This window comes from Patiria miniata, unplaced genomic scaffold (genome assembly GCF_015706575.1).
Source record: "Patiria miniata isolate m_02_andy unplaced genomic scaffold, ASM1570657v1 HiC_scaffold_3, whole genome shotgun sequence".
Classification (NCBI taxonomy): Eukaryota; Metazoa; Echinodermata; class Asteroidea; order Valvatida; family Asterinidae; genus Patiria; species Patiria miniata.
Window position 1 is genome coordinate 37789737 of NW_024037069.1, and position 16203 is coordinate 37805939.

Sequence of the window (16203 nt, forward strand, 5' to 3'; positions counted from 1 at the left end):
TTTCCAGGCAGGTTTTATGGCCCTTAATGGCCCGAAGGGTTTTATTGATGAATTTAGATGACAAAACTTGTCCTCGGTGAGCGCCGCATATAGCGAGGGGGGTCTATAATTGCACGGCTTAGATAGGGTAGAGATCCGCACTGTGAGAGGTTAATCGTCATCGGAATCGGAGTTTACACCAAATGTCTTCTGGTATATCATTTGGCCAGGGATCAGGGTTTTTGCAACCAAATATGGACAGTTAAGTCTTCAGGAATCCTTCTTTCCTTCTCTCAAATCAAACTCCTCTGGAATCATGTGTAAGATACACAAAGATGAAATCCATGAAATTTATACATGTCGAAAAAAGCTCTACGAACTTTTTCACATGTAAGCACATTAGCACAAGACTGTGGATGAGTGATATTAAGGTAATACATGGGACCAATCAATATCTCAGGCCCCGGCGCCATCCCCACTAGACGGTACAATCGTGATTCCCCGGAAACTTCTAGCCTGTAATTAAGGAATAGATGATAAAACCCCAATGCACATAGTGCCCTTGGCTCTTGCAGTCTTTTGCTTCAGAACAAGGAGCATGGCCCTCTGGGACCCATTAGGCCAAATTTAAAAAAAAAAATGTGTAGGCCTATACGTGGAGACTTTAGAAACAGGATACATGGCTATGGACCCTTTGTGCTGTAAAATAAAAACCCTAAGAGATTAATTATTTCAGAAAAAGCAACGAACGTAGCGACCAAAACTCAATGCGCCTGAGCTGAAGGCCACTGTGCGAAATTCCCAAATGCACGAATGTAGCTGAACACCAGAAAAAAATGGGGTCTTATTCTGCGGAAACCTTACTTTGTTCGGGCAGGGAGTGGATTCTCGATTTTTCAAGACCTTTTTCATATATGAGAAGCAGTAGAATGCCCCCAAGAGAGCCATTAGTATGAGAAAGAAAGTTAACAATCTACCCAAGGACCTAATTTGTTAAATTCTTTTGATTTGAACAAAGGTGCTGAAAGTTATTCAAAGATTTAAAAGGTGCGGTAGGCAGAGTAGGACCACAGAGAACAAAACACGCTCACTAAGAGATAGACTCAACCCAAGCTATATAGCTGCCGTTCCCTTGGCTCTTTTTACTCTTTTGGTCTTCCGGGCAAATTTGTCAACTTATATTAGCAGCCAATTAAAAGGCAGTGTCTGTCTAATCCTATTTCGCCCGAAATTGTTGTCTAAAACGGCTATTGAAATTCCTATATGAACCTGGCAACGCAATTGTATTATTTAACCTAAAGAAATCCGATTGCCCGTGCTTTCCACGGCGTAGCATTTTATTTTATCCGAATAAAAACGAAACATTGATTTGTAGTTTGCATGTTTGATTTGATATGTAGCTGGAAAATTGCTATTAAGCAATCACAGAAGAAATGATGCAAATTTACTGATTTAAGTGTTTATTCGAAATATTATTGCGTTCATTTGCAAAACTATTGCATTCCCTTGTGACACATTTTCATTACTTGTAAAACAACACTCGGCAGGGTTGAACTACCGTGCCGTTGCATAGAGGTAGTGGGTGAAATAATTCGATATTTTCCCCAAATTATGAACTTACAAAAACTAATCAGTCAGAGAATTGAACCTCAAGTAGAGCACGGGCGTAAAATTGTATCACACTTAAGGATACTATAAAAGGTAAAGTTGTTGTTTTGACCAACTTCGAGACTATTTTCGTGCACAAAAATTAAAATCAATTTTCCTGGAGACTTCCCTTTATCAACGACAAACTCATACGAAGGAGCTTTTTGAAATGAACCAGTTATGCGTGTACCGCAGTCAGACATAGGCCTATATTCTATTTTATATCGTGTTCTTACAAAAGAAAAAAAAACCGCCTGCGCTCCCTCCAAAAATTATTACGCTTGGAGAGGAACAGAATGAATTTTGTTTCGACCAACGGCCATTTTGTGCAAATGATGGCCCTTAAGGGACATGAAGGACTTAAATATTGACGTCAAATTTGACATTAAATTTCACAATTTCGGGGTTCCTCCGGGGCCACCACATCAAGTGAAATATAGAACACGGCGGCTAGAGCATATAGGCCTACACACATCGCAGACTCTTCTGGGAGTCATCAATCGAATTCATTCAAAACACTTATTGTTTTGATCGCACAAATCCTCCCGAATCACATGATTAAGCTGTTTGACAGAAAACAAAGTCAACCTTGTCCCTTCTGGGCCATCTGCGCACCGAACGAAAACTGGAAAACATGACCACTCTTGGCTCGACCACTGTGCTTCAAATGCATTGTAACCCGCAGTCATGTTCTAGTCATTTATTGAAAAGTGGAAGGTCCATGAATGCTCAATCGTTCCGATATGTATTATTGATCTAGTCAATTCATGGCAGAGACGAAAACTTCAAAAGAGCCGGGTTTCTTTCATCTCGCAAACGGGGAGGCAGATTCTGCTGTCCGAAGCCAGACTTAATGATGTTTTTTCCTCCACATTAAAGACGCAAGACGTCAACGGGAAGCCAATAAAGGCCGACGCGATACAAAAACATCCCTTGCGTGCAATGTCAAGGAAAATATAGAGTGCATCTTTCGACTCGATCCTTTCAGAGCTTTAGTTGGGACCGATACCATAGTTGGGGCAAAATAAAACAAAACGGATGCCTGTTTGCAATGCAGTGGAAGGCCTGAGGTAGGATCAAGTAGTTTCTATACTTTGACGGTGTTATTTTAATGCCTCTATACAGTCTCGGCTGTTTCTTTTTGAGTATTCACAGTCTGCAGTGCCAGAGGTTTATTTTGGTCCGCCGAGCAGATTGTTTGCTTTTTTTGACACAGTCAACCCGCACACCAAGTTATTGTTATCAACTTTGTGATGATTACCCCGCTGTAACAACATTACAGTTTTGACTTAATGTAGCGGTTAGGTGATTTTAACGAGATGTATGATAGGCCTATTTGTGATTTTAACTAGATAAGAATCATTGAAACCCAATCACCCGATATCGGTATGTAATACATGGTCACCTTCGAAAGCTTTTAAAAACCAATCGTCATCAATACTCATGTCATGCATGATCTGAACAGGGAGCGTACTTTATACATGTATGCGATTGAACCTTTACATCTTTACAAATATTATTTGTTCGTGTTTTACAGTCTGCAAAGAAACGCATGAAAGGCATATAGAACCATTTGCTATCCATGCATTTGGCTTGTCAGATAATAGGTATATACACAATTTTTTTTAAATGTGTGACGTCACGATGACGTCATCAAAGACGCGATTTTCTCAACACATATAACAGAAGTTCCTATCGTCATGAAACTTTGTGGATAGGTAGATAATGTCACAAGTATGCAAAATTTAAAATGATGTAACCATGACGTCATCGGTTGATATTTTATGAATTTCTTAATATTTAAGATTTTATTCCGCTTACACAATTTTACACTTTCTTTCATCAAGACCACAATGAAAAAAATGTGCATTGACACTAATAGCTATAAGACACGGTTGGTTTACTAGATTTGGCAGCCAAAGTGATGACGAATCACACATTTTAGCACGAATTTTGATGCACGTCTACATCAACATTTAACTAACTAAAAATGTAGAGCGTTCAATTTAAATCTTAAAGCACATGCGATTCCACTTTTCAACGATTCACTTTCAAAAATAACGTGTTCAAATTCAAATTTTATATTGGGTCATTCAAATTCACCGGAGCTTCAGCTTCACGTTGCGTCAGTTTGGTGGTTCGAATTCGCCATTAAGTAGGCCTAAGGATTTGTGAAATGTGAGCAAAGGAATTCGAAACCGTTTCATGTCATTAATTTGTTGGTCAGAATTCAAGGAAGTGTCTTTGTTCGAATTTAAAAATACAGAACAGCTGTTTCCCACAGCATTCAGCCACAAAGCAGCAGTCAACAAAAATAACCATTATATTGATCACTTTTTTGCATAAAAAGAAAGCAGATGTTACTGAAATGAAGCATGTTTACGATAAAGCTAACTGAGAAAAGAGCAAAGGTAAATATTTATGAACATAATTATAACAAAAACTAGAGCTATGTCTGTTCGATGAACAGAACATAGGGCTTTTCCGTATTTATTTATTTATTTTTTTTTGGGGGGGGGAGTGTGTTTTGTCCATATGCAAAAAGAAACCGTAGTTAGAGGACTAAATTCTTCACATACATGTATTGGACTTAAAAATTTACACCTTTTAACATGACGTCACATGTCCCGCAATGACGTCATCGTAACAACACTTGTCAACGCACATGCTTTTATTGTGGTCTTGATGTGCAACAAGTTTGACGTCAATCCCATTAAAAAAAGGGAACAATTTTGTAAGCGGAATACATTTCTTAAATATTAAAAAAAAAATAGAAAAATATCAACCGATAATGTCATGGTGACGTCGTTTCAAATTTTGCATACTTGTGACATTACCTACCTATCCACAAAGTTTCATGAGGATGTGTTTTGGAAATTCGCATTTTTGATAACGTCATCGTGACGTCACAAATTTAAAGAAAAAATTGTGTAAATACCTATTACCTAACAAACCAAATACAAAAGGAATTTTGAATTTTGGTAGAGGTCCAAAAATTCAAAAATTCATATAAAATTGCACGACTACGTCATCATGACGTCACCTCATCTTTTAACTATAACACATCCCGGTCTACCAACACACCGAGTTTCAATCCAATCGGACTTACTGTTTTGTAGATAAAGGACTTCAAAATATGCACGTTTGTGATGACGTCACGTGTCCCATGATGACGTCATCATAACAATACCTGTCAGTGCACATATTGTGGTCTTGATGTGCACCAAGTTTGACGTTAATCCAATGAAACAAAGTGTAAAATTTTGTAAATGTCATAAAATTTTAAATATTTAACAAATCATAAAAAAATCAAACGATGACGTCATGGTGACTTTATTTCAGATTTTGCATACTTGTGACACCATCTACCTATCCACTAAGTTTCATGACGATTGGGCCTTCTCTTATATGTGTTTTCAAAAATGGCATTTTTGATAACGTCATCGTGACGTCACACTTTTTTCTAAATTTTGGGCAAACACGTATTACCTAACAAACATAATACAAAAAGAATTTTCAATTTTGCATGTTGCGTTCGTGAGACATATATGTTGAGAACTTAGTCCTGTAACTACGGTATGTTCTTGCATAATTTATGGACACCATAATTCAAACCTTATGAGAATGTAGTCACCTATTATATGTCACCATTTATTATAAACAGAACCACACATCCTTCCTTATACTTGAAACTTTACATGTCACATGTCACAAAAGGTTACCGAAACAGCCCTATGTTTGTCCACAAACATACTTGACATAAATCTAGTTGTGTTTTTTTTTCGTTGGAAGCAACAGAATTTGTCAAAATCTGAACAAGTGTGCGAACAACTAAATTGCTGAAATGTCAGCTCAGTTTCAGCTCAGTACTATATAGGCCTACATTTTGAGAAAACAGAGGAAACGTATGCACATGATTTTGTGTGGTCTCGTAACTGCATTCTGTAATTTTCGCTAACGCAGCGTAAAGGCGGGCACACATAAACCACATTCCAATGATTGTTTTCTTCCAAATGATATCATTTCAGATGTAATAAGTTCACGGGGCATATTAATCATATCTTCACTTTGAGCCAGGATTTAATCTCTGCCTTTAAGATTAAAGGTTTGTTTTGCTTCAAATGAAATCCAAAAAATAAACCAAATGCAAATGATCCTGCCTTTACTCTGGTATATGAAGTCTGTGTTTCTACAATGTCAACAAATTTTGGCGCGTTTTAACCGCCGGGAATACATAATCCCATTTATTTGCGAAGCAATCAACCAACTTGAATCTAAATTGCAAAATAAATTGCAATTGCGTGTGAGGGATTACCTTCATGCGCGAATGCTGCCGTTACCCCCCCCCCCCCCCCCTTCTCTGCTGAATAATCTCAAGTAGTGCAATAAAGAAAGCAAACGTATACATTTTCCGGGCCTTGAACTCCCAACGTTTCTTGTACTTCACACACTAAACATTGTGCCCACATAATTGACATTTTGGCCAAATTTCTTTCTTTCGAAAGGTTCACTCTTAGAAAAAAAGTACCCAATGTTGCGTTAAATTGTTACGGAGCTTTTACAGGGACATAGAGGGGAAAAAAAAATTGAAAACATCTTCGTTCGAAAGAAAAAAAATCTTCGTTCGAACGAAAAAAATCTTCGTTCGAACGAAAAAAATCTGCGTTCGAACGAAAAAAATCTTCGTTCGAACGAAACAAATCTTCGTTCGAACGAAAAAAATCTTCGTTCGAACGAAAAAAATCTTCGTTCGAACGAAAAAAAATCTGCGTTCGAACGAAAAAAATCTGCGTTCGAACGAAAAAAATCTGCGTTCGAACGAAAAAAATCTGCGTTCGAACGAAAAAAATCTGCGTTCGAACGAAAAAAAATCTGCGTTCGAACGAAAAAAATCTGCGTTCGAACGAAAAAAATCTGCGTTCGAACGAAAAAAATCTTCGTTCGAACGAACAAAACTTTTCGTTGTTTTCCCGAAAGATGTTTTGAACAATTAAGTATATCTACTAATGGCTTAAGCCGTGTTTGTTTGGGCTTTCTTTATGCATGAGCCTTACAGACTCGCAAATAAAGAAAAGCGGTCTTATAAACATGAAATTAAATCATTGGTTTTCGGTGACTTTTTGTGAGTTTGTAATTGGTATTTATTTTAAAGCCTAAAGCTTTTGCAAATTGACATTGCTGTTTACTTTAAAGTACTCGTGGTTTGGCTAAAGATTTTAACACTTGTGTAATAACAGGACCCTTTCAGGACCCTACTTTGCAAGAAAGGCCAGAAATATTGTGGTGCCAAATCACTATCGAACTAAACATGGGAGAGAAAAGCACCTGTTCATCATCGGGATTCCAAACCAAGACCAGTTTCATAATTGGGGTATAATTTGCAGGGGGCACTTGGGGGCCTGTTTTTCTTGGGGGGGGGGGGCACTCAATCAGTTATGTCACAGTTAAAACACTGACCAGGGGGACTACCACCAGATTGTTTCCTTCTCTAATTTCATAGTGCAGGCTGTGACGGCCCTTGCAAAGAGTCCTGGGTTTCAATCCTAATGAGAACCATATTTTTTTTTTATCTTATCCCATATTTGTTTCTTTCATTTCGATCAAGCACCAAACCAAATACTACATTCTGTATGTACATTCCACACTGCCAAACCTGGAGTGTTAAATATGACACAAACGGTGTTAATCTTGATTTTTTTCCCGTTATCTATATATGACGACACCATTGGTGTAAAATATAACCAATTCTTGGAATTAACTTTTAAATTAACCACGTCGTCAGCAATGGCGTCTGTGTCTCCGGCCGGCAGCCCAAGTACGCAGATTTTTTTCGTTCGAACGCAGATTTTTTTCGTTCGAACGCAGATTTTTTTCGTTCGAACGCAGATTTTTTTCGTTCGAACGCAGATTTTTTTTCGTTCGAACGCAGATTTTTTTCGTTCGAACGCAGATTTTTTTCGTTCGAACGCAGATTTTTTTCGTTCGAACGCAGATTTTTTTCGTTCGAACGCAGATTTTTTTTCGTTCGAACGCAGATTTTTTTCGTTCGAACGCAGATTTTTTTCGTTCGAACGCAGATTTTTTTCGTTCGAACGCAGATTTTTTTTCGTTCGAACGCAGATTTTTTTCGTTCGAACGCAGATTTTTTTCGTTCGAACGCAGATTTTTTTCGTTCGAACGCAGATTTTTTTCTTTCTAACGAAGATGTTTTCAATTTTTTTCCCCTCTATGTCCCTTTAAAAGCTCCGTAAATTGTACTCTTTGTGGTGGTAAAAAGGGAACATGGTCGTTGGCGGGGCTGCGTAAAACGTTAACCCAACATTGAGTCAAAATTCTTACCCAATGGTGTAGCGTCAAAATTGTACCCAACAAATGATCACCCTTTCTTTTGACCCCCAGGGGCAGGGGGTGGGGGGTTGGGGGCTCTGTCAACCTTTCTGCATATTTTATTAACCATTCTCCTCACCTGACGCCCCAAACATGGATGCTCTGCTAACAAATGGTGTTGTCATGCAGGCCAAGAGACTGACCGTGTTTGAATGTTGGAAATGTCATGTACATTTTGTACACGTACGATACACACAACACACATCGCGACGTTGCAATTCAATCATCGAACTATTTGTCACAAATATCCAATGTTGTAGGTACCTCATACTGTCCACGTTTCTCAATGACGTATTTTATCAATCAGTGCATCCTGAAAAGTAAATGATTACTTCTAAATAAAGGTATCGGCGATTTTGAATCCCACTCTCGCAGCACGTTCGTTAGTCCACTAACCGCCATGTTGAATGTTACTGTCGATTTCGAGAACGTTCTTTATGCAACATTTGGGCAATATTTTGGGGTAATATTTACCCGTCTGAGTGCACATATGCCTGTTTTGTTGTACGTTGCAAGGTCAAATGTGCTTTCTTACACTACGTTGTTTACAATTTGAATTTTTCGGTTGCACAATCACAGGGTCAAATTTCCCTTTAATAGGGTACTGGCAAAATTGTCACTAAACCTATAATTGGGTTAGAAAGTACTCAACGTTTGTATATGTACGCAACACATTTACTCAGCAAGTTTTGACACTTCTCTTTTAGAGTGTTGTACGGTCCATTTCCTAAGCAAGTTTTTACAAATTTGTTCTTTTTTATTTTTTTATTTTATCAGTAATAAACAACATTATTCGTTCTATGAGGTTCTAACAAATAACTCCCTGTCTAGAAAATATTGAGTTTAACGAAATGCAATCTTGCCTCAGAACACACGGTAATTACGGACATTTTCGACTTCTTGTGAATTTCAACCCAACCTTTTCTCGAAGTCTTTAATATCAATTGCAAGAACTTGTTACTATGTAGCTTTACAACATAATCTGAAACTTTGGTTTGAAAGACAAAGGCCTATGGGATCATTTATTTTCAGGTATTCTGTTTATTTTCAATAATAACGCCACTCAAAATCTTAAGAAGATCACGAAACACGATTTTGTCAATAGCACTCTTTATTCCAAAAGTCAGTCAATTAATTGATCGTTGGAAATTACCTCCATCTTGATTTCTTGTAAATCCAGCAAGCCAGACGGTATGGTCTCAGTAGTAAGAGATCCTATGCCTTTAAGTACCTTAATTTCCAGTTTTCTGTTACTATTTAAAGTCCTACATTATTACCACATTCAAAACCTATAGCCATTATTACTAATGAATTGTGTATAATGTGTAAATTAAGAAACGATAGAACGTTTTGACACAGAGTGAAAAACTAAATCTGGACCGTAGGTTGCCAGTAGAACTCGTTTCCCATGGAATATCTCATCTCTTTAAATTGTTCCCGTGACTCCACCAACCAAAAAACAAAACCTAGGAAATGTTTTTAAAAAGCAGAAACGGGACTGTACTATAATGAGGACTTTAGTAGGAAATAAAACACATAATGAGACTTAACCGAACTCTAAAAAAAAAAAGAGTCCGTGGGGAAGCGCATCTGAAGACGTTAATCCACCCTAGCTTACCTGGCATGACAACTTTCACGTAATTAATCGAGGAAACCCAATCAAAGCATCCGAGTAAATGATTTTTGTTTCCATGAATAAAAGATATCAGTAGAAAAAGCAATTCCGCTGAAATATTCCACTGTTAAAGTACACTGAGGTTATTTTCTAACAAGTGTTTGTCGCGACACACGTTTTTAATTGCATGAAAAAATACCCGGATTAAAAGCTCATTTTAACTTACCCCAGTCCAATTCCACCTCATTCTCAACTGATAGTCGTCAAGGATTCCTTCCAAGCTGTTCACGTGGTCTAGAGCTGTCTGTGCAACGGCTTGCAGTGCGCCCAGGAGCGGGCTGTTAGGGAAAGCGAAGAAAGCGCCCATGTAGACGGCCGTCTTAGTGCGGGGGTCATCCGTGGCATTTCCCCCGCTGTTTGAAGTGACGGCGCGCGCTAATAGGCCAACTAAGAGCGTAGCGAGGGACAGAGCGCGCGCCGCCTTAAGCTGACAGGCAACCATCGCTCTGCAAGTTTATTTTACCAAATGGTTGTCATGACTAATCTTCCTTGCAAAAATAACCAAGCTTTATATTGCCTCCAATTCGACACGTTGCTCTAATGTGTCATTTTGTTTTGCCCATCAGTGATATCAAACTAACTGTTTACATTGCACGTGTCAAAATGTACTTTCATGTTGGTAAGCTCGGATTGGGTCGAGGTAATTTTGGTGTCCATGGAAACAGCCAATGGAGATAAAGAGATGATGTGGACTTGTTCTATTGTGTTTATACAACTGACAATGTATTGGCCGTGGTGATGTGTTGTAAGAGACAAGTTGGGCTCGAAGCTGCCCCCGCATCACCTAGCTGATTCCATGGCCAAATTATCAGACTCTCACAGTGAGCCGCATGTCTTAAAGGGAAAATACATCATTTGCAAACATCAAAAAATAAAACTACCAAATAATTTTGAAATACCTTGCTGGACTGTTAGTGAATGACAGTGTAAAGCATCCTGTAAAATCATGGCACCTGGTATACTGTCATTTTCAAGAAAAGTGGTATTTTTGTATTAATTTCCAACGCTGATCGGCCGATCAGCGTTGGAAAAAAACTGGCTTTTTTTCAAATACTGGCCCCAATTGACCATCGCACTTGTTTGCAATCGATTACAAACCTATGAACGGGTACGAGCCAGCTAGACTGGTTCCCTGACCTTACAATTCCCCAATGTATGTAAACTGCTCTGTTTCTTCTTATATGGAGTCTGGGAACCAGACTACAGGAAAATGATTGTTTTTCTTGGTTTTTATAGCATTTTCGAACCCAAAACCTCAAAAAAGTCAGTGTAACTATATTTGCTATATATTTCCAACCCCCCAATTCCATCCATTTCTGAAAATTACAGTAAAAGCAAATGATGTATATTCCCTTTAACTATGTCTGGCAGAATCTCCAAGTGTCCTCAACAATAAATGACTATGTAACCTATTTAGCTCTAAGTAGGTCAAACGGAGAACTCTTAGGTAACTGCCATAACTGAACACTGTCTTCACACACAATTCTTGAAACGTGTGGGTTTTACCTGTGCTTTGTTCAGCGTTTACTTATAAATGTTTACTCTAAGTTTATGTCAAAAATGTGGTTGTTGTTGCTTTTATAAAAACAAAATTGTTATTGCAGACAAAACGCGTGCTGGGCATTTAGCTCAAAGGTATGGGAGATGTTATGTTGGTATAGTCAGCCCACATGGCAACTGAAGTGCATCATAGCTAGGTTATAGTCCATCCTGAAGTGCATCATAGGTTATAGTCCATCCATGGGTGGCATGGGTGGCTTGTGCGTAAAGCGCTCGCCTATCACCAAGGTGATCACGGTTCGAATCCTGGCCGTGGATCACATGTGAGTAGAGTTGTGCGTTGGTTCTTCTCCGGGCCCTCCGGTTTTCCTCCCTCCGGAAAAATCAAGCACTTTCGATATCAGGTTGTGCTCCGTGGTCATATATGGGTCGATGTGGCCGGCAGCCATAGGCGCCTTTACGTGCCAGCGGCCCGACCACGTTGTAGCCGCGTCCTTCGCAATTCAGCATACCAGCTGCGAGTAAGGATGATTAGCCTCCCAAATTATTATTATTATTATTACTCATGTGACCTATCAATGCGCTGTGCATGTGTGTTGTATACCAGCTCTGTTCTTACCATTACATGCCTGGTCGAGTCCACGCAATAAATGTACTATATCACCCAATGATTTCCATTACGTGCAACGGCACACAGGAACTATCAACAAGCATGATGATGTCCAGCCCCCACCCTTGTGTTGAATTCGTGAAAAATCCTGGCGAACGTCCAGCGCGGAGAGTCCGTTTGGCCACACGCCAGCAAAATCCCGCATACATCACTGGTCTGTACCCTCACTATCCATGTATACCCTAAGACAATTGTAGTAAAGTATCTTACCCAAGAACACTATCGCCATGCTCCCCGTCATGGTTCAAACCTCCATGACACATGATTGGGAACACCACGGCGGAGATATATAATCTGTAACGGTACATACTTTAAATCAAATCCGTTGAAGTGAGTTGTTTTCTCATGATCCCACTGGGGTCTTTGGACGACTGAACACTAGGTGGCGCTATAGCCGTTCATGGCCGAAACTATTGTGTGTGTGGCTGCCCCTGAATTACTTGGCTACGGCCGGTGTCATATGAAAATCAGACTCCTGTGAAAATCGGACTCCTTCACCCTTTTATTGGTTAAGCTCTCAGGCTCACGTGACCGGTCACCTCCTAATAATCTTCTATACTGGAGGTGGAATCAGCCGCTTAAAATTCCAGAGGCACACTTGTTACTATCGGTCGTATATAAGCCAAATATAATTTGGACGCATCCTGCAGAGTGCACAAATCCAAACATTTATGGCTGTTTCTATACCATTATAACTTAAAGTCAAATTCACATTTATAAATACTTTCTGGGCCACATCGCAAAATACGCGCTGCGCGCGCGTCAATCTCCATATAAGGAAATACTTAGCACTACGCACGCGAGGCACATGCCATTGACATGGCCAGAGGGGCGTTTCACAAAACATGAAGAAAACTTGATGAACAAAATCGTTGGAATTTTGTAAAGGTTTGCTTTTTCTTTACTTTTTGACCAAAAAGGTATTTATGATTGGGAATATAATTATATGTGCTTGGCCGGTTTTAAAAACTTACGTTTACAACCAGCTAGGGGCCTGGTCGTGGATAGTTCCGCATTTGCGAATGCGCAACCAGACCCCTTGCCGGAAATAAACGCACGTGTTTAAAATCGGCAAAGCATATATATTCCCTCAGTCCTGGCTGCACTTCTTTTGTGGTATCGCAGATGTCCAAACTTCGAATTATATACACCACTGCAGTTAGATAGACCTGTTGCAGTGCACCTTACTATTAATGTATAGTTTGTACGTATGGAAATTTGAAGAATATGCAGAGTTTCTATAGGGTGCAGTACAGACTGACGGAATTCTTCCTGAATTTTGTATTTATTCTATTCAAATATTTGAAAAATGTGAGTGGTCTCGTGGGGATGATAAAAAAAGCGAACAAGTTGTATGATTTTATTTTTTGTCACACTTGTTAAAAGCAACTTTCGCACGTGATTTAAGAGCTTCCATTTAGACAATTAGCTCCAATTTCTTCTTTAAAATTGGTCAAATATCAGCGATTCCGCCACCTGTTCTTTAAATTATATTTAATAAGCTCTTTGTCATTTTTCGACAAGCGAAGGCACACTAAAATCTGGGTCCCGATCTGCGGCTAATTCAGGCCGGCTCATGTTCATTAAACAGTGCAATTCGAAATCGAATATTAGATAAAGTCCATGTTGGAATAATCAAATTCTAAATTATTCCAAACTGCACAGTTCAAATGGAGTGAATTTTCTCTCTTTGCAAAAATGAGAGAACGTAGACATTTTCATTAACGTAAAAACTTCAAAAGCCTTGAAACACTCCTGAGAAAGTCCACTACAGAGATCAAACATGAATATACAAGACACATAGAAGCACTTTGTATTTGAGTATACCATTAAAGAATTAAACTCTATTGGCCTTTTTTTAATTTAATTATATTCTTACTGCCATGTGTCAAAATTTGAGTGTTTTATCAACATTTCTATGATATCGCGTCCCAAACATAAGTACCATGAATTATTGTTCCGTCACCGTCACTACTAACACTTTTTTCCTTCCGAGCGTGAAGATTTTATGCGCAATTGTGCTGAAAGTAGGCCTATACATGTAAAAACAATTCTGTAATTTTACACAGATTTGTTTACAGATTCAAGCTGAAATTGATTTGTACATCAGTTTTAATATTTAAAACGACACTTTTCAAGTTTGCATTTAAATGCGATATACGGTACTGCTAAAACTACGGGAAATCTGAACAAGAGTAGCGCTAATCGTTATTCTTGGAGCCTAAAAGTGACCGTCATTTTACTTTTTTTATTGGCCAGCCGATTAACAGAGAATTTACCGTAAAATCGCGGAGATTTCAAGTACAGCAATCGGCATTAATGTTACTTAAGTAAACAAAACGAGTAAATGTATATAACATAGTTGTGTTGTAATGACAACTTACGGATGAAGATCTGTTACAACTTTAGTGTAAAATTATTTTACACAAAATGTCAAAACAAACTTGTGACGTGAGGTAAATAGAAAAAGCAAACCAGCAAATTCCTGGCGACACTGGTTCAAAACAAATTCTGTAAAACTCTATAATATTTTTTACAGTGTAAGTCTATTTAATTTTAGGTACAATTATTAACTTCCCCGCGCTAGGAGCACCCTGAACACAAGCAATTATGTGGTCGGACATTCAGTAATACAAATAACATCGTTATTTACAGTGAAAAAGTGAGAGTGATTGTAATATTGTTAACAAAGGTTATGATGCTATTTTCAGCACTGTCTTTGTGTGTATAACTTTAATGTCATCAACTGGTTCTTTGTAAACGTGGGAAGGATTCTTCAGTCCGTGTCACATTGAAACACTGAGGTACAATCAGGTTTCATTAAACTGTGCATAATTTTATGCATGGGTCGAAAAAATAGTAATATACACATCGCCTTAACTTGGTTTTGCTTGCTTTCCGTCGGTAAAATTGTTAAGCAGATCACCTCAAAAAACCTAGGTTTACTACAAAATCACCTATTGGATTTGACTAGAAAACAGTCAGACTACAGCTAGGGTCAGGGTGCAGCGTTGACTATTTCAAGTCAAATTTAACTAGCGTGTTTTCAGAGTATCGAAGCAATCAGGTATTTGTTTTAAGATTTTAGGCTTTGCATGGTGGAGTATCAGTATCGGTATCGTTTCGGTTTGCGGTAACACCATGTGGTAATACTTACTGTCGCTTAGTAGATATTTTAGTTCTGAAAAGAACTTGTCCTGCTTATTAACAACTTTCGCTAAGTAGTTTTAGTTCTCCTGACGATGACTAGAGCAGGCTAGTCGAAGCCTTGAGACCAAAGACAAGTTCTTTTAGAACATAAAGCAGGACTGTTCTTATCAGAACTAAAACTACTTAGCGAAAGTTGATAATAAGCAGGACAAGTTCTTTTCAGAACTAAGTCTCAATCTGAGGAGAAGTTATTACCACATGGTGTTACCGCAAACCGAAACGAGGTATTTTCCTGTTGTCCAACCCCCCCCCCCCCCCCTCGTTTATCCATTGTCCCGAACTCATCTCCGGCACCCGCACAGCGCACGTCTGATGCAACACGTAAAGTACGACCAAGTTATTTTTTATTGCCAAATTTCCGCAAGTAGTAATTGCTTTTTGTTCTTCAAGAAGGCGATCAAAAGATCAAACCAAATTAAACGAAATTTGCAGTGTAATTGGAAAAACAGTTAGCTTTTGACGTATCCTGTAACAAAAAAAAACAGCTGAATGATGACTTTTGAATAAATTCATACAACCGTCTATACGTCATAGGATGCTTTGAAATACATCTTTATAGCCATGGAAATCTAGATCTTTAATTGTCAGTATAAATTTGGTCTCGATCCCGAGACGAGCAAAATACGGTAACACACGAAGATGCAGCCGATGTAATGTCAAGTTTCAACACGCTCTACATGACACATTACCTGTTCTAGAACTCAAGTATAGGCCATATACATGTATAGCGCAGCAGTTGAAAATAAAGATTTGTTACTTGCTTTCAGACAATAATGATTAACGAAACACACACACACGCACAAATATTTACTAACTGAAAAATACTGGCCTTTTATTTATACCAAACAAAATGTGAAATAAGTCTTTTTGGTAAAATCACATAAAATACCGTGCAAACGATTGTGAGAATTTGTATTAGCGTAAATCCACAGAGTCAAGAAACATTAAAAAACAAACCAATAAAACAATTCAAAATGCAGGTAAAACCTTCATGTCAAGGACTCACGTAATTCAAAAATTATCATATTTTCTGCAATCCTTTTGCAAAACAGCCCCCCGTGCATTTCGTTTTGAAAATTACAAATAAAACGGTCGTTTTCAAAGAAATCTATTCAGTGCTTGCACGGCGCAATTT

At 38.4% G+C, this 16203-nt stretch overlaps 1 protein-coding gene across 1 annotated transcript in view; it reads right to left on the reverse strand.

Annotated features, from left to right (window-relative positions):
• Positions 1 to 10514, reverse strand: part of LOC119737882 (gamma-aminobutyric acid type B receptor subunit 2-like) — a 30983-nt gene extending 20469 nt beyond the window's left edge. Inside the window, exon 1 of the mRNA XM_038212518.1 lies at positions 9855 to 10514. Within this exon, the coding sequence (XP_038068446.1) occupies positions 9855 to 10130 (276 nt within the window). The 5' untranslated portion in view covers positions 10131 to 10514. The remainder of the gene's footprint in view (positions 1 to 9854) is intronic.
• Between the last annotated feature and the right edge of the window lie 5689 nt (positions 10515 to 16203).